This window comes from Castanea sativa, chromosome 2 (assembly GCF_040712315.1).
Source record: "Castanea sativa cultivar Marrone di Chiusa Pesio chromosome 2, ASM4071231v1".
NCBI classification, from domain to species: Eukaryota; Viridiplantae; Streptophyta; class Magnoliopsida; order Fagales; family Fagaceae; genus Castanea; species Castanea sativa.
Window position 1 is genome coordinate 51,093,892 of NC_134014.1, and position 24,340 is coordinate 51,118,231.

The 24,340-nt window shown below is 33.0% G+C and overlaps 2 protein-coding genes across 2 annotated transcripts; both read right to left on the reverse strand.

Annotated features, from left to right (window-relative positions):
* Nucleotides 1–963: 963 nt before the first annotated feature.
* On the reverse strand, nt 964–1,570 carry LOC142624236 (uncharacterized). The gene has a single exon (XM_075797768.1). The coding sequence runs from the start codon at nt 1,495–1,497 to the stop codon at nt 1,003–1,005; it is 495 nt and encodes a 164-aa protein (XP_075653883.1). The 5' UTR covers nt 1,498–1,570; the 3' UTR covers nt 964–1,002.
* Nucleotides 1,571–13,775: 12,205 nt separating this feature from the next.
* LOC142625487 (uncharacterized) lies at nt 13,776–14,375 on the reverse strand. Its single transcript, XM_075799131.1, has one exon. The coding sequence runs from the start codon at nt 14,373–14,375 to the stop codon at nt 13,776–13,778; it is 600 nt and encodes a 199-aa protein (XP_075655246.1).
* Nucleotides 14,376–24,340: the final 9,965 nt, after the last annotated feature.

Below are 24,340 nucleotides of genomic sequence, written 5' to 3' on the forward strand. Positions count from 1 at the left end.
TGGACTAAATAAGACTGAATGGACCGAATAGAACCAATGTGGATGGAATAAACACTTTTGAATATTTATCATTTTATTTCATTTTTAAAGCTCATATTTCTAATTTCTAATATCTATTTTAGTATTTTCTTTGTATTTTTTAACTCAAAACTAAAGAGTTTAGCCCAAATATAATAAAAATATACATTTTTCAACCCAATAATTAAGAAAAAAAAATTAATTTTTGAGCTAAACTTGAAAAGAAAACCTACAAAAAGAATTAATTTAAGACCCAATTAGTCTAAAATGGACTGAGGGAGACCGAAATTGACCAAATTGGGCCGAAGTAGACCTAATTGGACTGAATAGTAATTGTTTAATTTTTAGGGAGAAAAAATTATCTTCAAAAAAATTTTAAGTAAAAATTATACATTATTTTGTAATACAAAATAATTATTTATTCCTATGTATCGTGTGGGTTTGTGACTAGTTAGTCATAATTACTGAAAATTCTATTTAGAAAATCGCTCCTATGAAAAGATCAGTCTTCAAATTAGCTCAACTCTCGTTCTCTCAACTCCTTTTGACCAAGCTGTACTCAATTCCTATCATCAACATCGTATAAAAACATACAAAATAAAAATGACCAGGTCTTGAATTTAATAAAACAAATAATAATAAAAAAGTGTTACGTCCACAACTATTTTACAACACTTTCATAACAAATTATAAATAATGAGTTGTTATTGGTTCTAATTTGAATACACTACTATAATTACTTTTTAACCTACTAACAACCCGTCATATAGGATTTAATATGAAAATATTATGGATATAATATTTTTTATATGACAGCCTCGGCAAATTTATCTACACGAACCAAGACTTAATTCGTGCATGCGACTTCAGTTGTGCCTAAAAGGCCTCCAAAGCTGCTGTTAGTGCGAAAATTTCGTAATCTCCACAAGTACAACTGTAATCATGACCATTTTTGCACCCACACTCATATTCCCGCTTGTTAACCTACCCATGTGTCCTCCTCTCCATCTCCACCATTGCAGAAACTTGAATTCTCATTCCCACTTGCAGCTTAGGTGGCTTGTCACCTTCAAGCACATGTCCTCCTGTTGAAACCATCGTGACCCACTTCTCTATTTCCATGTTTGGTGATTCAAACACTTGATTCCATGGAATCTCTGCCCTCCCCAACAGCTTTGACCCTCCAATCTTTCCAAGAACCGGCGCTTTGTTCCTCCACCGGAGCTCGAATACCACATTTTCTTGCTTTAGGTTGTCCATCGAGTCTTGGCCACCAAAACAATCCAAAGAGAAGGACTCGTGCCAAGAGAGGTCGGACTTGGAGGAGATTTCTCGGGTGTTCAGGCGAATTCTTTTGTTGCTTCCAGCAGAAAGATAGTATCTAACAAAGAAGGAACCTGTGGACTTGAATTCCACGTTTTTTGCTTGGATGATTCTCAATTCACAGCTAAGAGAAGAAAAATTTTGAGGAGCGCCCATTGAGATAGAGTCAAAGGGATAGAGAAAGAGAAGTAAGGCTTTGAACGTTGATGTTGGTAAAGAAAACTGTGTTGCTGGGATAATTTAGATGCCTTGGGTGGGGATATATATAGCGATTCTATTGTTGTATATTGTAAGGAAAAGATGGTATCCTTTCTGAGGAGACCGTATATACTTGGCCTTAAAAAATTATAGAGAAAGTGTCTAAAATCTAGATATAAAATTTTTTTACACCAGGTTTGACATGAAAAATTATTATTGGTAGATAAAAAATTGTTATCAATAGTGATGAGTTCAGATAAGTATCATTAAAAGCTTGTAAGCTTAGTTATTATGAAAAATATTATAAAATTTATTGTGTATGTAATATTGCTTAAAATTATATGTATCACCAAGCTGGCCAACTAGATCTTATTTGTACTTGTAGGATTAAGTTTACTTAAAGGCTTTTGATCTACATGAAGTGGATGATCTATACAAGATTTTCAAAACTGACCCTTGCAATTGGAATTTAGCGTGCAGCTTGGAATGAGACTTAAATAACAAATAAAACTCCAGCTCTAATGGGTTTTGAGTTTATCCATCAACTCTTAACAAATTCAAAATTGTCATTAATTATATTTAATACCATTATATAAATATAATTATACTCTAGACTTTACTAATAAAATTAAATCTCAAAACTTTATTATCTAATTAATTAACATTTCCATGAAAATATTCAAATTAACACAAAGTCATAACATATAATTGTCACGTTAAAAATTACCAAGTCTTGATCCTTGAGTTCCTAGTTTAATCATTTAAGTTATTTATATATTTATAAGATCTTATTTCATAAAATATAATCTTTAGTAATTAACTCTTTGACAAAATGGTTAGTCCTAACACTCTGAGTAACTAATCTCATTAAACTTATTTCGAGTGAATATTTTATATCTCGTGAAAGAGATTATAGATTTAATCATGAGAATATGTGTTTCATTATCAGTATGTGTGATTTCCTAACGTACTAAGGTTTTGATTGTTAAAATAAATATCACTCTTGTTACATCAAAGAAAACAACATTTCATGTTTAAGTTCACAATTCTCTCAAGATTGAGAGTTTATGTAAATGAATGTCATGACATTTAATATTTATTTGACAATCAGTAATAAAATAATTAATCTCACACACGACTCAATGCATCTTATATACTTAAGACACATTAACATATCAATTAGAAGTCTCCACATTCATAATCAAAACAAATCATTTTCGTTTTTTTAAGAAGAAAATCATCTTATTGGACACATTATAGTCTTTGCAGATTAAATGTCCAATTCATCACTGACTATAAAATCAAAATATAAGTTTACAAGCAACTTATGATCTATATCTTCTATAACTAAATCATATACAATACATCTCAAAGATTATATGATAGTGTCCAATTATTAAGTTACCATTATTTTAGGTAGTAAAACACCTTTAATTACTTTAATACATGATGGTGTACATAATGTCAAATATAACATAATACAAGAGGAACTTATGTCACCACTCCTAGCATGTTGGGCTACCCATCATCAGTGCCCCACTAAAAAGAAACCTAAATGTTTATTGGCAAGCGTGGATGCTTAAAGTAGCAAAAGCTTGATTCTCAATACATATTTGACAGCAGGAAATTGTGGAGGTAGACTTAGGAATTAGGTATAGGAATAATACTTTTTGAGTTTTGAGGGTCAAAATGTGTTCATAACTAAAAGTACCTTCTTTTTCTGGTAGAAAGTGTAGAAGTAGATCAAAATGGAAGTTAAGAATGCTACTTTTGACAGTCAGATTGGTTGGTGCTTCCCAATCTGGTTTTGACAAGAGTAACATGCATTTGATATATAATATATTTTAAGCAACACCAGAACTAGTACATGCCTCTTCAATTAGAGAGTTACATGTAAAATTATGTTGAACTAATAGTTTTAAAAGGAAGAATAAAATAAGAATCGAAAAATTATTCACTTTTTAGGTATTATTGGTTGAATCAAGGGTTGCCTGATGGCTGGATCATATAGGACATGAGCTCAAAAAATTTACCTTATGGAAGAGGCTTAGACTAAATTGTATTTTGTAATGAAAATTAGAAGGGAACGGTATAATTATATAAGTAAATTATTGAATAATTCTAGAAACACACCCACACATTTAATTTTACAACTTGTTGACTTGTGCAACTATGAGTAGTGGACACTTTTTAGCTATTAATTACTGATTATATGGTTTCATCACTTTTCATCCACCACTCACAATTGCACAAATTAGCACATCGTGAAATTGTGTGTATGATCGATTGAGTGTGTTTGTAAGTGAATTGAAAATATTAGTCATAAGTCATACATTTTTTTTTTTGGATTAAAAATTAAATAAAAGAGATTTATTTTGTTATGAGAAAGACTTGTTGGAAGTCTTACATTGAAAAAAAAAAGGCTAAATTATAAATTGCCCTATTTAAGTTTGACCAAAATTCTTTTTATGCCTCTAACTTTACTTTTATTTAATCGAACCCTATAACTTTCAAATTTTATTCAATCAAGCCCTCCCGTCAGTCTCATTACTAGTACTATTTCATTAGAGACCCAAAATCAGCGACATATAATTTTTAAGCTGATTTTTTTGCGTAAAAATTCCTGGTTCTTTGATATTCTATGTTGCAATCACATAATACCTAATAAATTATTTTTCTCTCGTAAAACATCCTTAGCTCATCCTACTACCATACACCTTTGATGGATCTTCTATGCTTGTTGGTAACATCAGATCTATTTCCTCATCTAAGTTGTCCATTGGGAACTTTACCTTGTTCCTAGCTAAGCTATCCTTTAATCTTCTTTCTATTGGTCAATTTTGAACTCAGTCTTGATATTCATTTCTCTAACTGAAATCTTGATGTGCAAGATCCACAGACAGACCAGCTAATGGGGATAGGCCATAAAGTCGGACATTTGTTTGAGGTCAACCACCTAAAGGTTCCCTCTCATATGATCTTCTCCTCTGCAATTGCCACCATCACTCCCAATTTGTGATACTTCCCCCCCCCCTCTTCATCATGCAGCCTTGTCGTGTCTTCAATTATTAGCATCTTAGGCTGTGTTTGGCTCTATGTAAATTCATTTCCGAGGGTAAAATAGATTCAGGAGAAAATAGTTTACGTAAAAGGAAAACATGTTCTGTTGTTTGACTGTGTTGTGAAAATTATGCCGGAAAATTATTTTTTGTGTTTGGTCTTATATGTAAAAAACCTATTTTCAGAAAAGGGAAACACAAGTCAGCCACCACCGCCACCACCAAGGAAAAGCACAACCCACCACCAACCACCCAAAATCCAGATCAAGAAGAGGAAAAAAACCGCCCCCATTGCTCCATTACCACCAAAATCAACCAAAACACTACCACTCACACCACAACAATAACAACAAAATCTAAAATCAAAGAAAAAGAATATCAAACACAAAAATATGTGGGGGGTTTGGTTCGGGTTAGAGAGAAAAAGTGAGATGAGAAGATGAAGACCACTGTGGAGAAGAGAGTGAGGGTGAGACCGATTGAAGACAGGGATGGTGAGACCGTTCTAGATCGAGCTATGGCGGTGGTGGATCGGGTTCATGCAGAGGTGGAGGAGATGTTTGACTGGTCGACGGTGAGGTGGAGTGAGAAGATGAGGGAGAAACTCATCGTGGGTTGAGAGGAAAACATCGGAGAGGTGCGTTGGAGAGCTTAGTGGAGCACGGTCTGCAGTCGGTTGTCAAGATCGGAGCTCAACCTGTACTCGTCGGTGCATGGTTGGCGATCAAAGAGGTGGGTCTTGGGTGTCTTTGGATCGGTGATGAGGGAGGGGTAGGATGAGATCTTCAAGTGTGTGATGTCTGTGAGGAGTGGGTTGGTGGTCGGTGATGGCCAAATCGGCAACATTGAGCAAGAGGAAGAAGAAGAGTTGAGGAAGAAGAGAGAGAAAAAAAAAAAAAAGCTTGGCTAGTGCATGACTTGGGCGGTGGGGCGGCGTGATCTGGGCGGCATGATCTGGGCTGGCCAAAGCTTGGCTGGGCGGCCACCTGTGCTCTCTCTCTCTCTCTCTCTGTGAGTCCTAAAAATCATTTGAAGGTAAAATAGAAACGGAAATGAATTTACGGCTTGGGAGGCTTATTTTACAATCAAACTGAATTCTATTTTCAGTTTGACTTTATTTTCAAGTGGTGCCAAACACACACCCGGGAATAAAATGTTTTCAGATTTTAGTTTACCACCGAAAGAAACGCAGCCTTAAAGTCACTTAAGGTCAATTAGATTTAATAAGTTTGATTTTATTTCTTGCTAATGTAGGTCACAATTTATTATTTTTGGTATTTTTATGTAAAAAAACGTTATTTTAGGTTTAGGTGATTTATTTCAGGTTTAGGTGATTTATTTCCTTGTTTTTAGGTGCATTTAATGTTTTTAGGTCAAATTTGGTTCATGCTATGGTCAGGTATCAATTAGGAGTTATTTTAGAATATATTTTCTTGTCTGTCAAGTTTTAAGGAGCCCTTAAATAGGTTCCTAAGTTTGTAAACGTTTTTCCATTGTTTATTATCAATAAAAATTCAGACTTGTGTCTATTGTGTTCTCTGGTGGATTCTAGATCTATAACCTTGTGGATTCAAGGAATCCCTTGTGGATTTGAGGTTTACTACCCAAGAACTAACAGTTTATTTTCTATTCCATCAAGAGAGTATCGTATGTGCTTTCTTTAGACTTCCGCGACATCTGTTGGTATCAGAGCCTTGACTTATCCTGGTTTGGTGGCTAATGTATGCGACGATAGCAATTCTGGTGACAGAAAACTTAGCAAGTATTGCATGACATACAACTAGTACTCACAAATATCTTTGTTAGGATGCCGTCATTGGAGCATGGAAACAATAGGGATAATTGTCTCAGAGACATAACTCACAGACAACCTATTGGTAAACAAATTTCATATAGACCTTATAAGATAATTGAAAGTTTTAATGGTTATTTTTATAAAGTAGATTTGCTTGATTGGTTACTTGATCTAGAGGTTTTATTTGACTATGAGAATATTTGTGATGAGAAAAAGGTTAAACTTGCTTTGTATAAACTTAGAGAGTATGCCTTACGTTGGTGAGAATGAAAAAGATGCTTGCTATCAAATTTTATCCTTTGGATTGTGATGAACTTCTGTCATATACAAAACAAGATTATTTTTGGCCAATAAGTTCGTACTTGAATTATTTTGGAGAACCATATATTCTACCATTAAGAGAAGAATTGTATGTTGAACAACATATTTTTCTTGAAGAAAATATGGAGATTTCTGAAAAGATTAATGAAGACATTGTGGAGGAGATTAATGAAGACTCTATTATAGAGAAAGATCTTGAGGTTGAGATAGTAGAAACCATTAAAGAAGAAATTATAGAGGAAGTTGTCAATGATCTCGATAAAGTCAAGTTAGATGATTGCAACATTCAAACTCATATTATTTTAGTGGGAGACACCGAAACAAAGTTTATTGATTTTATTGGGGGTGGAAAGATTTGATTTGATCATTGACTCTTATTTGGTAAATATGCTAATTACATGAAGATCAAGGAAGAAGAAGTTCAAGTTGCCCAATTCATGACTTTCAAGTTTGGCAAGAAGACAAAGAAGATGAAGTAATCAAAGTATTTGTTCTCTTAGCATAAGAGATTTCAGATTTTAAAGATGAGCTACGAGTTTGTTTCAAGTGAAGGGTTCTGATGTAGGACACAATTTATTATTTAATTATTGTAATTTATTATTTTTGGTATTTTTATGTAAAAAAACGTTATTTTAGGTTTTGGTGATTTATTTCCTTATTTTTAGGTGCATTTAATGTTTTTTAGGTCAAATTTGATTCATGTTATGGTTAGGTATCAATTAGGAATTAATTTATGTTAGGTTCCAAAAGTTTAGAACAATTGGCAAATCGTGAATACAAACTTTTCTAGATATAGATTCTAGAGTCTATAGGTATTGTTAGACAATGCTCAAGGAGATACAAGTCAAGATTCAAAAATATACAAGATGCAGAAAAAAGAGTTCAGAAACTGCCTAGTTCGATCGATCGAAAGACAAGCTCGCCCAATCGAAATATGGGTCTGTAGAATTTTAAGTTCAGCCCCACAGCAGTTCAAGCCCAAAAAGGATTAACGTTTCAAATCTACTTCTTCTAGTATATAAAGGAAACCTTAAGCACTTTTTTAAAAGGCTTTTCAAAGACAGAAGAGCGTGCCTCTTTTGTAGATCTAGGGTTTTGTACCCAAAATCTCTCTAAAGTCTTTGTTAAGTTGTGTGATGAATCTTTTGTGAGATCTGAGAGGTGTTTACCTTCATACACACACATATCAAGATCAAGATTCACATCAAGAACTTGAAGGTTGATTCAGTTGCTGCATAAAGAACATTCAAGGAGATCAAGATTCACAAGTAGGAGAACTTGTGGTTGCTGCAGATTAAGGAAAGAAGTAGTCCGTGGACTTGAAGCTATCATGGGGTCGTGGTAGTAAGTTTTCTATTCGAGGTAGCAATAGAATGTTAGTGATTTAAATTCTATTGTACAAACTTCAATTCTTTCATAGTGAATTTGCTTTTTACCTTAAGGATAGCTAGGTTAAATTCTTCCCAGGTTTTTTATCGGTTTGGTTTTCTTGGGTCATCATATGTCTTTATTTTTCGCTGCTTTATATGATATGATTGTTTTGTTTTAACCTATATCTGAATAATTTATCTAACTTCATGTAGGGAATTTCCACGAATTCCTAAACCTGTGAGAACAAAAATATAGAGAAAAAACACACGCCAAAGAAAAAGTAAACACACGCACAAGACAGTATTTACGCGGTTCGGCAATTTGCATACGTCCACAGAGTTGCAGGGATTTCACTATTATCAGAGAAAAAAATACAAAGGTGCGGCTACAATTAATTTTCTCTCTCAAAACCGACTACAATAACCACACAAACCCTAATGACAAAAAACTACGTCTTTTACATCCTACGCACAGGACTAAGCCTCAGAAAATCTCCCATTAAAAACCACGCAACATTATTCGGGTCGGGTCGTCGACCAGATCAAACATAAACTAGGCTCCACAAAGCCCAACACTTCAATTGTACAAACTTCAATTCTTTGATAGTGGATTTGCTTTTTACCTTGAGAATAGCTAGATTAAATCCTCCCCAAGTTTTTTACCAGTTTGGTTTTCCTGGGTCATCATATGTTTTCCTGGGTCATCATAATTTATCTAAGTAATCACTTGGCTAAATAACTAGGTTAAACAACTTGTATTTTAAGGGGTCTAAAAATGTACATTTTAGAATATATTTTTTTATCTGTCACATTATAAGGAGCCCTTAAATAGGCCCTTAGTGTGTGAACGTTTTTCATAATTTATAATCAATAAAAATTCAGACTTGTGTCTATTGTGTTCTTTGATGGATTCCAGATCTATCACCTTTTGGATTCAAGGAGCCCCTCGTGGATTCGAGGTTTACTACCAGGAACTAACAGTTTAGTTTTTGTTTCATCAAGAGAGCATCGTGTGTGCTTTCTTTAGGTTTCCACGACATCAATTTCTGATGTAGGATAGAATTTATTATTTAATTATTGTAATTTATTTATTTTGGTATTTTTATGTAAAAAAAAGTTATTTTAGGTTTAGGGCATTTATTTCCTTGTTTTTAGGTGCTTTAAATGCTTTTTAAGTCAAATTTGGTTCCTGTTATGGTTAGATATCAATTAGGAGTTATTTTAGAATATATTTTATTGTCTGTCAAGTGTTACGAAGCCCTTAAATAGGCTCTTAAGTCTGTACACGTTTTTTTAACAGTTATTCAATCAATAAAATTTAGATTTTTGTCTTTCTATTTTTTGGGGGATTCCAGACCTTTTCTCCTTGTGGATTCTAGACCCTTGTGGATTCAAGAAATCCTCATGGATTCAAGGAACCCTCGTGGATTCGAGGATATTTTCAGAAGCAAACATGTTTTGTTTATTGTTTTCTAGAGGTAGACTTGTTCTACTTTTTGACACTTTTACATTTCGCAACATCAGTTGGTATCAGAGCCTTGACTTACCATAGTCTGATTGCTAACCAGCGAGATGGTAACCACCACAACAACGACAAATGACTTAGCGAGTATTACGTGACATATAACAAGCTCTCACAAATATCTATGCTAGGATGGCACCGTTGAATAATGGAAACAATAGGGATAACTGCAGCAGAGACATAACTCACGGGCAACCTATTGGTAAGCAAATTTCAATAGACCTTATAAGAGAATTGCAAGATTTAATGGTTATTTTTTAAAAGGATATTTTCTTGATTGGTTACTTGATCTAGAGGATTTATTTGACTATTAGAATATTTGTTATGAGAGAAAAGTTGGACTTGCTTTGTATAAACTTAGTAAGTATGCCTTATGTTGGTGGGAATGAGTACAATCTGATAGAATCCGACAAGGTAAAGACAAAATTCTTTCATGGCCAAGAATGAAAAAGATGCTTGCTATCAAATTTTATCTTTTGGATTGTGAAGAAATCTTGTCGTACACAATACAAGATTATTATTGGCCAAGTAGTTCATACTTGACTTATTTTGAAGAGTCAAATATTCCACCGTTAAAGGAAGGATTGCAAGTTGAAGAAAATATTGTTCTTGAAGAATATGGAGAAGTCAAAGAAGAAAATATAGAGATTTATGAGGAAATTAATGAAGGCTTGTTATAGAAGAAGAACCTGAAATCAAGATTGTGGAGGAGATTAATGAATACCCTATTATAGAGAAAGATCTTGAGGTTAAGATAGTAGAGACCATTAAAAAAGAAATTATAGAGGAAGTTGTCAATGATCTCGATGAAATCAAGTTAGATGATTGCAACGTTCAAGCTCCTATTATTTTGGTGGAAGACATCGAAACAAAGTTTATTGATTTTATTGGGGTGGATAGATTTGATTTGATTATTGACTCTTATTTGGTGAATATTGTCAATTCCATGAAGATCAAGGGACAAGAAGTTCAAGTTGCTCAATTGATGACTTTCAAGTTTGGCAAGAAGACAAAGAAGATGAAGTATTCAAAGTATTTGTTTTCAAGGACTTGTGAGCCTCCTCATGGCATCCCTGCATGTCCTAAGCCTACTCTCTTCCACTATTATAAAGTTAGCTCATCTCTAAGGAATGCCAAATCTTGACCTCATAGACTCGATCTTAGTTAGATCCAGCTAAAAATCACATCTGCGTGACTATCCTACTCCATCCTTCCGAGCAACACACTCTGGGTTAAAAAACAACACCGTTAGGGCTGATTGAAAGAAATTAATTTAATTGCTTCCTTCAATGAATTCTTCCTAGTAAAGAAATATAGGGGCTACAAAAACTAAAGGAAATACTTCATTTTTCTATTTCTATTATCTTTATCATTTTACAAGACATAACATAAATATTTAGGCTACAACTATAGGGATGCAAGGCTTAAAAGATAAATTTGGATGCATTGATATGCCAGGTGTTAGGACATATGTGATTCATGTTAGGAACATATGTCACCATTTTATGTAATTGACTAATCCCTTGATAAAACGCACTTTACTTGTATTTGAGTAGATCTAGGATGTATTTAATGCTTCAAGATACAAGGTTTCAAGTTCAAGTGGTAAAGGATTAGTCAATTACATAAAACATAAATTTGGATGCACTGATATGTCAGGTGTTAGGACCATGGTTTTAAAAACCGGTACGATGAAAGAACCGAAAAAGAGACTAATTATCGATTTTCTGGTCCGACCGAGGTCCAACCAATGGTCGAACTGGTGATGTCATAATAATTTAATTAATAATTTTTAAATTATATAAATAAATAATGATAAATATATTTTATTTTTATAATGTTAATAATTTTTCACAACTTATATAATAAATATCATTTAAATATTAAAGATAACTTACTATATTTGTCACAAATATAGTTAAAACTTTAAAAGAAGCACATACAGCGACAAGACTTTCTAAGCTCCACCAAAAAGAAAAAGAGATAATGAATAAAAAAATAAAAAAATCCACCTCACTTTGGTTACTTTTCCTAGCCATTGCTAACAATTAACACTCACCCACTTTTTGACTTTTATGACATTGCATTTACTTCTCCCAACTCCCAAGACTCTCTGCCTTTCCACTTTTCTAATAGAAATCCACCAGAATCCAAATTGGCAATTTCCCATAAGGCCAGAACCTCTCATTCGTCTCTCTCTCTATTCTATCTCTCCCTCTCACCTTTTCTGCCAAGCCCGTCCATCACTCCATCTCTCTGCAACATATCAATTAGCAATAGTTCAAACTTCAAACCAAAATACCTTCCTCCACCCTTCTCATGTTGCTTCTCTTACCTCCTCTTCAAATTTTATTTTACCCGCAGATTTAAAAGTTTCATTCACCAAATCTTATTTACAATAGATCTAAGATTCTCAAAATGAGGAAGAAAATTCGTTCATTCCCATCATTCACAGCAACAAAGTAACCGCTGCACCAATGGGAGAGGCCGAATGGGGAAGAAATCAAGAGAAACAAAGTCATTTTCTATGTATTTTGCAAAATCGGTTCAACCATACCAGTTTTCGGTTTTACGGTTGAACCGGCCAGTTAATTACTATTTCTGGTTTTTATATGATTTTTGGTTTTTAACTATAACCGGACCGGATTGTATGCCGGAACCCGGTTGAACCGGCCGGTCCGGTCCGGTTTTTAAAACTATGGTTAGGACATATGTGATTCATGTTAGGAACATATGTCAACATTTTATGTAATTGACTAATCCTTTGACAAAACGCACTTTACTTGTATTTGAGTAGATCTAAGATATGTTTAATGCTTCAAGAAACAAGTTTTCAAGTTCAAGTGCTAAAGTCATGCAAGTCTGTCCAAGATTGAAGTATTGAAGTGCAAGATTTTAAATCTCGATAGCTAGTATCTATCGAGATTTAAAAGAGTTGTTTTAGCCCGAGGCTTGACAGTTGCTTGACAGATATGATATCTATCGAGATTTATGAAAAACAGATTTTCAGTTCTGATTTTCATCAAATCCGTGAATATGTGTTTGGACTTTCTTTTCTCACTACCCTAAACATATATAAGGATTATTTTAAGGGCCGTCAAAGGTTACACGAGTATTGAACAAAGTCTTGTTCATGCAAGTTGTGACCAGAGACAGAATTTTCCCTAGTTCTTCTTTCTCTTGAAGAAGCTGCTATGTTTGTACACCATAGGGTTTTGTGACCAAGCAACTTCATGATCTTCATCGTGTGATGAACAGAAGAACTTTGCAGCCAACATCCTTCTCAAGTTGGTGATCAAGTCGCGTACTGGGATCCGCGCATCTTTTGGTTAGTCACATACTGGGAGCCGTGCATTGAAAAGGAGAAATTGTCACTACAGAACAAGTCCAATTGTGTATTGGAGTAAGGGTTCAACTGTAGATTGGTATAAGGTACTGGGATGCATTTATTTGTAACCGCTTGTTTTGATAATAGTGGATTCTCGGGAGTGATAACCTTAAAATCACTCAATGAGGTTTTTGTCTTGGATGTTTTTTCCATTCGTAAACAAATCATCATGTCAACTTTATTTTCCGCTGCACTATACTTTAGTTGGTGATTTGTTTGTGTTGCCATGTACATTGCATGTTAATTTGATTAATTAATAAACTTGGGTAATTAATCAATTAATTTATCATAAGGGGTCAATACATTCTTGGCCTATTACCAGGTACTGGAATTTTCGGATCCAATTTGTACAAACATATACTAAATGTTTATGTGTATATCTTTTTTTCTTTTCACGCAGCATGAAGAAGTATATATTCATGGTGACATGGATACTACCCATTATTTGTTATTGGTTTGGATGTTATGACAATTAGAACAAAGTGGAATAGTTTGATGTTCGTAAGCCATATATTTATGTCCAAATTATATAACCAATTCCAAGCAGCCAAGTCATTAGTCACAATTGCTGAAAATTCTCATTAGAAATTGCTCATAAGGAAAGAACAGTCTTCAAATTAGCTCAACCTCCACTCCTTTTGACGGAGCTGTACTCATTCCCCATCCTCACTATCTAAAAATATACAAAAATCAAAGTTCCCAGATCCTCAATTTAGTAAACAAATAACAATAGCCAAGGCAAAATTATCTACACCAACCAAAACTTGATTTTCAGTTGCGCCTAAAAGGCCTCCAGAGCTGCTGTTAGTGCAAAAGTTTCATAGTCTCCACAGGTACTGTAATCATGACCATCTTTGCATCCACACTCATATTCCCTCTTGTTAACCTTCCCATGTGTCCTCCTCTCCATCTCCACCATTTCAGAAACTTGAATTCTCATTCCCACTTGCAGCTTAGGTGGCTTGGCACCTTCAAGTACATGTCTTCTTGTTGAAGCCATCGTGACCCAATTCTCTATTTCCTTGTTTGGTGACTCAAACACTTGTTTCCATGGAATCTCTGACCTCCCCAACAGCTGTGACCCTCCAATCTTTCCAAGAACCGGCACTTTGTTCCTCCACCGGAGCTCAAACACCACGTTTTCTTGCTTTAGGTTGTCCATGGAGTCTTGGTTACCAAAACAATCCAAAGAGAAGGACTCGTTCCAAGAGAGGTCGGACTTGGAGGAGATTTCTCGGGTGTTGAGGCGAACACTTATGTTGTTTCCTGCAGAAAGATAGTATCTGACAAAAAAGGAACCTTTGGACTTGAATTCCACGTTTTTTGCTTGGATGATTCTCAATTCACAGCTAAGAGAAGAAAAAAGTTGAGGAGCACCCATTGAGATAGAGTCAAAAAGATAGAGAAGGAGTAGTAATGGCTTTAAATTTTGAACGTTGGTATTGGTAAAGAAAACTGTGTTGTTGGGTTAACTTAGATACCTTGGTCTGTGGGAAACTGGTGATATATATATTGGAAGGGAAGATGGTATATATTGCTTTTTGATGACACTGTACTTAGCCTTAAAAAATTATATGTATGACCCAGCTAGCCAGGTAGATCTTATTTGTACTTGTAGGATTTAGTTTACTAATTAAATGCTTTTAGATCTACATGAAGTGGATGATCCTACGAGATTGTGTACAAGATTTTCTGAATCGACCATTGCAACTTGCAACTTCATTGCCACGCCCTGCGGCCTGCCCACTAAAGAAACCTTAGTGTTTATTGGCACGCGTGTATGCTTAGAGTAGCTAGGCTTGATCTGAATACATATTTCACAACAGAGAAAAAAAAAAGGTAGTAAAAGCTGTTTATAAACAAGGCCAACATTGAATAAAAGAATGCTATGTCTCATAATGATATATCTCATACAAAAGCTAACACATCTGCCCAATGCTTGAATCATTGAAAGAGAATGATATTTATTGAGAAAAGAAGTATATCATTCTTTTCTATTTTTTTCAATGTGAGACTTCCAATCATCACAACAAAACTAATCTCTTTCCTTTTTATAAATCCAAAAAAGAATGTTATTACTAATATTTTTGGTCTACGTATAAACACACCTAATCGCATACCTAATTTCACAATTTACTGATTTGTGCGATTGTAAATAGTCAAGGAAAAGTTTTGGATTCAAATAATTAGTAGTGGATAAAAAGTGTTCAAAATCTACAATCGCACAAATCAACAATTTGTAAAATTGAGTGTCTCTATAATTATTCAATATTTTTATCTTTCATTGGAAAAGACAATTCACAATTGCAAGAGTCTTTGCAAGACTCTTTCATAAGGTAAAAATTAAAAATATATTTAAGAATTTTTGAGACCACAAGTTAATAACTTGAGTAGTATATCTTTAAGATATTTATTATTCATGGCCTATATGGTCCAACCATCAAGCAACCCTCGATTCAACCATAATACCAAAAAAGTAAACAATTTTTCATTCTTTATTCAACATAATTTTACATGTAACTCTCCCATTGGTGTTGCTCAAAATATCGTACCAAATGCATTTGCTATTACTCTTGTCAAAACCAGATTAATACGTGTAAGCACCAACTAATTTTACATGTAACTTTCCAATTAGGAACACTACTTAATTTTGACGGTCAAAATGTGTTCATAACTGAAAGTAATTTCTTTTCTGGCAGAAGGTGTAGAAGTAGATCAAATAGGTGACAGGAATGCTACTTTTGATGGTCAATTTGATTTGGTGCTTACCAATCTGGTTTTGACAAGGTTCATAGCAGAACCAATTGGAGTTGCATGTAATATTATCATTATGTTGAACTAATGAAAGTTTTACAAAGCAGAACCAAATAAAGAATCGAAAATTATTCGCTTTATAGGTATATTATGGTTGAATCGATGGTTGCCTGATGGTTGGATCATATTGGACCATCATTAATAATAAATATCTTAGTCAAATATATATTACTCAACTTATCAACTCGTGAGCTCAAATACTCTTTAAAATATTTGTAATTTTTTCCTTAGAGGCTTATAAAGACATATCAATTGTCAATTGTATTTTCCAATGATAGATAAACGAATGACGGTCTCAACGTATAAGTAAAAATATTGAATAATTTTAGAGATACATCTAATCGAATATCCAATTTTACCATTTGTTAATTTGTGTGATTGTGAATGATAAATATTTTTTGTCCGTTATTAATTATATGGACCCACTATTTCACATTGATCGTTTACGTGCACAAATTAACAAGTAGTGAAATTGGGTGTACAATTCAATGTGTCTATAGGCATATTGAAAAATAAAATATTAGTCAAAACATTTTTTTTCTTCTTTTTTGGATTGAAAAAGATAAAAAGAGATTAGTTTTATAGTGAGAAAGACTTGTTGGAACTCTTACGTTGAAAAAATAAAGAAGAATGATATACTTATGTTTCCTATAAATATCATACTTTTTCAATAATTCAAGCATTGGGTGGATGGGTTAGCTTTTGCATGAGAGATAACAATATCTTATTTAATGTTGGGCTTCTTTTCTGCTATTTCCTCCTCTCTCTCTTTTTTGCTCTGCTGTGTGTAGGTCAAAAGATTTTTTTGGGTAAGTAAGAAATAATGAGTAAAAACCAATTCTGATTTTTGGTTTGAGCGGTTGAACTATCGTTTTTCTATATTCACTAGTTTTTAGAAATTTTCAATTATAGAGTATTGACCAATAAACCAATTTAAATCCCATCCATGCTTGAACTGATTGTACTAAGTAGTTAGGACTGGTTGGTTTTTAAAAGTATGATAACACTTGTCATACTTTTGATTTTATTAATGAACACATAGCACTGGACCCAAGTTTTATCCTCTATTAATTAATTATTTTTTGCTAATCCTTTCACTTAATTCTCCAAAAGCACATGCTAAGCAACTAGTTCTTATTAAATTGATTTTTTTTATAAAAATAAATTAGAGATACATTTCTTATTAAATATTGATCTAATGGCTATGCATTTATGTTAAAATTTTAGGTCAAAATGGGCTTTTGTCTTCTTTTTTTTTTTTTTTTTTTAAATATCTAGCAAAATACCCCCTATCTGAAACTATTTAGGGAAATGCCTCTGTTTTGAAACTCAAATTTTAGAAAATCGAGTTTGTACGTTTTTGGACCCTTTAAAACAACCAGTTTAACCTAGTTATTTAGCTAAGTTATTAACTTAGGTAAATTATGCAAATCTAGGTTAACACAAATATATCATATCATGCAAAACAGCGGAAATATAAAAAACACAATGATATGATGACTCAGGGAAACTAAACCAGTAAAAAACCTGGGGAGGATTTAATCTAGCTATTCTCAAAGTAAAACTGAATCCACTATGAAAGAATTGAAGTTTACACAATAGCAACTGAGACTACTGACATCCTATTGCTACCTCGAGTAGGAAACTTACTACCACGACCACGTGACAGCTCCGAATCCATGGACTACTTCTTTCTTGGATTCCCAGCAAGTACAAGCCCTCCCACTTGTATATCTTTAAGCTCTTAATGCAGCAACTGAATGATCATCAAGTTCTTGACATAATCTTGATCCTTGATAACCCTAAGTATGTGTGAAGGCAAACACCTCTAGATTTCACAGCATCAACAACCTCTAAAAATGTGGCTAGGGTTTTCCTTTTTATATCTAAGGTAAAACGTAAAACCCTACATGTAAAATGGGCTTGGGCTGAGTTGGAAAATTCTGCAGAAAAAACAATCTGCACGACTTTCGATCGGTTGAGTCTAATTCTCGATCGATCGAGTCAGGCAGAATTGTACAGTAAATTCTATAGCAACTCGATTCCAACTTTACATAAAAGACACATACTTTAAGCGTTCTAATCAAGACTAAAACGTTTTGATCATGGTTTGCCAACATTACAAAATACTGTTCTAATACATTTAAACACAAAGGTCTTAGAACCTAACAGGGTTTTAAATGTAAAATTCAATTTTTGGACAATTAAGTTATAGCGAAATTGAACTTAGAAATTGAAAAGTTCTACTTGAATATTTTCAAGGAACTTGAGTTCCTTAAATGGAGTTCCACAAATTTTTTTTTTTTTAATTCTCAATTCGCTATAACTCGATTGTCCAAAAATCGAGTTTTGAATTGAAACTCGATTTTTAGAAAATCGAGTTTCAAAACAGGGGCATTTCCCTAAATAATTTCAGACAGGGGGCATTTTGCTGGATCTTTAAAAAAAAAAAAACGACAAAAGCCCATTTTCTCCTAGAATTTTATATTACAATTAATTGCTACTATCCACCCTAAACTATAAAATCATTTGTAATATTCTTTTATGTTGAATTTGGTTAGACAAGAGCCTTGTTGCTCAACTGGTTGATATCTCTTAATGTTTTCAACGGAGACATCTAAAATTCAATTCCTTTTCTCCCATTGTAATTATCAAACTATTAAAAACAAAAACAAAAAAACTGGTTGATATGTTTGGAAAATAAAAGTCTAAATAGTAAGCAGTGATTTTCTTTGAGAAAACCAAACCTCCAAATGGTTAAACTTGGAATAAAATTCTCACATCATTATTTAATTTTAAAATAAATAATTTAGTAATTCTTACAACCACTATATAGCAATACTCCCGAAAAATATAAACAAGTTTATGATATATACTTCATGGAACAAGTGTTAGCTGATCTTGTTGCTAAAGGTCAAACTTGGCCAACACTTTGGCAGTTTGGCATCTTCACTATAAGTTAGGACAAAATGGTAAAATACTCCTTTCGTCTAAAAGTTCTAGCAAAATGTCATTATTATGAAATTATCTAGTAAAATGCCCATGTTTTGAAACTCGATTTTCTAAAAATCGAATTTCAGTAAGGAACTCGAGTTCCTTGAAAAATTTCAAATGGAACTTGAGTTCCATAAATTTTTTTTTTTTTTTTTTTTTTTTTTTTTTTTTTTTTTTTTTTTTTTTTTTTAAGTTTGATTTTCTATAACTTGATTTTCTACAAATCAAGTTTTACATTGAAACTTGATTTTTAGAAAATTGAGTTTCAAAACAGGAGCATATCGCTAAATAGTTTCAGAACATGAACATTTCGTTGGAACTTTTGGGCGAAATGGGTATCTTGCCATTTTTGCCCTATAAGCTATCATCATTGGTGTAGAGGGGGGGGGGGGCTTAGGTTTTTAAAAAACCCTTATTCCCCCTTGCACTTTTTATTAATATATATATATATATATATATATATATATATATATATATATATATATATAAAGTTTTACTCCTTGGCCCCTCTTGGGAAAAAGTTCTAGCTTTGCCACTGGTTATCATCTTCCAGCAACTCACAAATAAATCCCTTATTATATGTGGATTCATCTTGAATCAGCGATCTCCCTTTGATTAGATATAATTTCTATCCACTACTATTTTTTTGAGAAGGATCTATCCACTACTATTCTAAAGGTTAATTTAGATATGTTTTATTAGCATTATTATTTAAAACTTTCAACCATGTAATAAGTATTAGCATTATTATTTTAAACTTTCAACCATGTAATAAGTATTAGCATTATTATTTAAAACTTTCAACCATGTAATAAGAGTTCTTATATGAATGTCTGTATAGCACTATAATTGTCGTCAAAACAGTCCACAGTCACCAAGAATTGTTTAACAGTAGGTCTAGCTGTTGGGTGTTCAACTATTATATTTATCATAAATTGTTTTACATTCTGCTAAGCTTTTGATTATATTTATTTCATGTTGTAGCTAAAGTAGATCCATCCCCTAAGTTACTTATTATAAGCTTCTCTTATTTATTAATCATCATTAGGATAAGGTTTGAAAATTCTTAATAAGAATTTAAGAATGCCTGTCTGGTTGTCACTACTCACTATACACTTGCTGGAGTGGAGTCACCTTGGAATCGTTTTACGGAGTCTGTTTCAAAGTGTTAAAAGATTACGGACACCCCAATAATTCACTATCTGTGAGTGTATATATATATATATATATAATGAGTATATTTTATAATCAATATAGAGTGATTTCCCTTAGATTCAATCCTATCTTGTGAAATTAAAAAAATACGAAATAGCACTAACTCGTTATTGGTCATCTACACAATTCATATATGCATGTATTATTGCTTTTTATCTTATTCTTGGTTTTTGTCTTTTATACATCAACTATAGAGGCTATTGCTTTGAAGTTTGAAGTCATGATCTTTGTAAGAAATCTTTTTAAATATCTGTATAGAAACATATCCTAATATATGTTAAGCTACAAAATTGGTTAGAACTTAAAATTACAACCTTACTCAATATCTTTTTATTTGTGGTGAGTTTTAACAAATCCACCATTAAATTACATTTTCTTCTTATATCCTCCATACTTGCAAAATTTCTAGAAAATTAAAGATCAATAGCTATTGTAGGGTCATTGGGCCTAGGAATATATGTGGGGTGGCCCAAGAGTATTCTTTGGGCTAAAAGCCCAGTCCGAGGACACATAATGGTTCGAGGGTGTATGAATGTTAACTCATAAGAAAATACTAGATAAAGAAGAGATAATGTTTGAATAAAGTATGTCCGAGGAAGATTGTGTCCTCGGGTATATAAAGCCGAGGTAGGAGAAGAGTTGGTTAATATCCACAAGCTATGTTCTAGAAATTCCTATAGGTTAGGGTAAACACGGTACACGTGGAGGATAAGAAGAAGGGGCGGTGGAATATCTAAGATAAAGTTGTTACCACCGCCCCCGCATTGAATGCTCTGCAACTGATATTCTAGCCGCATTAATGGGGAAATGAGACCTGAGCACCATGGTGGAACTTGGCTCCTATCTTCACAGACTTCAGGGGAGGTGGATAGGACAAGTATCTAAAACGAGCAATTTAACTGTGACGTGGAGGACGAAGTGGAAAGGAAGGAGGGAGTATAAAAGAAAGAGGGGACCTTAAGGAAGAGGGGAGAAAAAAGGACATTGGAGACCTCACTATCCATAATTGTAATCTATTTTGGGAAGAAGTAATATAAGTCATCCTCGGCTTATGACTGAGGAGAAGATTTCTTTCGCATTCATATATAACAGTTCTTCATGTGTGCCATTGTAGAAAAAGCTCATCCTCCTTTGTTACCTAAACATTATTAGAACCTAGATTTAAAGCCCACTCTCTCTACAAATTTCATTGTAAAAAGGCCTCTCAGGCCCACCCCCTTTTAATTGTGGGTCCGGGCTCAAATTGTGCCCTTACAGCTATGTCATCACTAAATTGTTTAAATTACAATTTTTTGTAGTTTAAAATTACGTATAAAATATAATTTTATAGATTATATAGTAAATAATATCCAATTGACACAAAATTTGACATGTGTATTAAGAACGTAAAAAACATACAATTGAACATTTAAATGTTCAAAATATGTAGTAATATTTATTTTATTAAGTAAGGTTGTAACCTAATTTTATAGCTATAAACTTTGTCTTTTTTTTTCTTTTTTCTTTTTTACATTAAAACTTAGTTCCAACTTCCAAGACACAAAAGATTCTTAGAGTTGAAATAAAGGAATATACCTTAACTTCATGACCCAAATGATAAAATTTTAATGTGTCATGTAATAAGCTTAATTTCATGCGGTCATGCTAATTTATTGTGTGAAATTTGCCTATTTTCTTTCAAAAGAAAAGATAGAGACCTGAACCCTCCAATAACACACACATATACTCATCTTTCATTTTTATTTTTATATATACTATACTAGCCTCATCACACGCGCCTTGCGTGTGTGATGAGACTTTTTTTTTAGTGATCCTATTTTATAGAAAAAAAATTGTATTTAATTATTTTATATATATAATTTTTATTTTAAAAATCTAATCTATAAGCAAATAAATTAATTTAAAAATTAATAGGAGAGTGGTTCTATTTTTTAGGCAATGTTCTAGTAGGAGTTAGAGTTGCATTTTTACCGGATTGTCTTTTAGTTTTGTCTCTACTTAAACATAAGACTGTAGGGGCATTTTTGAACTAAAAAATAAGGAATCTTAACAGGAGAAGCCCCTTAAATAGTAATATAGATAATATAAGTTACATCTTAGGAACCGTTGATGAAATAAGTGGACATTCTCCTTTTATTCTACCAAAATAAAAAATGCTCTCCCTTTATACCATGTGTATAATAAAAGAGTACCTGTCACATACTATAAATACATTAAAATAAGTAAGCTAATTTTTACTCTAGATAAAATAGTTTCACTATATTAAGGGTCGGTTTGGAAATGGCTTATTTTGCTGAAATTGAAAACTTTTTGTTAAAAGTACTATAAATAAATGTAAAAGTTAGCTAAAATAATACAGTGGGACCCATGAATAGCACCAAAAAGTGCAGTGGGGCCTATGAATAGTAGCAAAAATAAGTTGAATTGTAAAATAAGTTGACAAAATTAATCATGACAAACGGACACTAAAATTACATTACAATTTATTATTTAAAAAGTTTAAATTATTTAAAAGAAATGAAGTTTCATTATTTATTTTAAATTATTTATTCTTCTCTCATAAGTTTTAGTTTTGATTAAAAAATGATTTTATCTGCTTTTGTCATATAACTTATGTTAATTTTTTTAAAATTAATTATTTTATAGTTTGATTTTACTAATATCAATGAGCTTTTTTTTTTTTTTTTTTACTTTACTATAACCCATGAATCACGCTATTGTTGGCTATATTTCAACAATTTATATTTGTGATAAAGCAAAAGGAACAATACACAAATCTAAGAAAAACAATAACACAAATAAATATACAAGACAACAGTAATAAATAAATATTGAATATATATATATATATATATATATATATATATATATAGAGAAATCTGCAAATAATTAAAAACTCACAGACCAAATGCGTGAAGGATTAACAATTCAGATTAAGTCTTGTGTTTGACACAATCTCCTTAAAGCAGATTTTGCCCCTCACACAATCACTGTGGTGCTTTAAGGCTCACGGATGTCTGCCTCCCCGGATAAAATGATCTACAGCACAAAAACAAAGCACACAAGGTCGTGCTCTACGAACTACTCAATGTCTCTTGCTCTCTCTCTGACACAGAATGAATGCAAAAAATATTCTCTCTTTGAGAATTTTCTCTGAAAAGTAGTTTTATATGAATGGGAGACTATATAAAATTATACGTTACTGAACAGGTACTCTGTTTCAGTAATAACTGCTGTGTACAGACTAACTAACTCAAAAATTAAAATAATAAAATACTATTATTTGGACAAGTAGGCCCAGTCCACATATGCCAAAAGCCCAACCCAATGTTCAACTCATGAGCATATGAACTCATATATTATCTCTTTCTTATCCTATGTGGGATTTAGGATTTTTACCACTTTTAATAACATCTTCAAGTGAACATAGAAATATCAATTTCTTATTCACTCCATGCTATTTTTCCAACAATCCCCCACATGAATAGAAATTGAAAAGCACAATGAAAATGATGATGCAGACACAAAAAGAGTAGAAGAAAAGTTACTGTATCGGGAGAAGTAGCTTGTGGCTTTGAACTTTCCTTTGTGAAAGACTATCGGATATACTAGCTAACCAGTGAACATGATGTCTTCAACTGTTCAGCCGTTTATGTATACCAAGACAATAGAATTCACACAGTTCCTTTTCGGACATATTTCAATCTTATAGTTGTGTTCATTTCGGCCCTGAACGTATCCTGGTAAATTCATGAAGTGCTTTAGAGAATTCAGCCTTGAAACTCTCATGGAAGCAGCCCACTTCACACTCATATAGGTGATTCTTATTAAGAGTATCCTGCTATACCCCACTCGGAATTCCAAGATATAAGAATCATTAAAAGAAAAGCTTACCCTGAACATCGCTTACAGACATCATTATTTCATCATAGGAACGGGCGGGAGATGTAATCTCCATAGTGATAAAATTAGTCTCCACGATTCAATTGTCCCTTTGAACCTAGATCTTGGGATCTCCAGTCAACTAGGTTGGGTTGCCATCCCAGAAACTTTTAAATAATAATAGGCTTTAACCCCATTCCCTTCGATGAGCAGTTTACTTGCTTTCTACTCAAACCTTTGGTTAACGGATCCGCTATATTCTCTTTCGACTTTATAAAGTTAATAGAAATCATTCCATTAGAGAGCAACTGCCTTACAGTATTATGTCTTCGACGTATATGTCGAAACTTACCGTTGTACATATGACTTTGTGCCTTACCAATAGCTGATTTACTATCACAATGTATACAAATAGAGGGCACAAGTTTCGTCCACATTGGC

Excerpts from the sequence above, each read along its gene's own strand:
- LOC142624236 (XM_075797768.1), bottom strand. The coding sequence starts at position 1,497 with ATGGGCGCTCCTCAAAATTTTTCTTCTCTTAGCTGTGAATTGAGAATC.
- LOC142625487 (XM_075799131.1), bottom strand. The coding sequence starts at position 14,375 with ATGGGTGCTCCTCAACTTTTTTCTTCTCTTAGCTGTGAATTGAGAATC.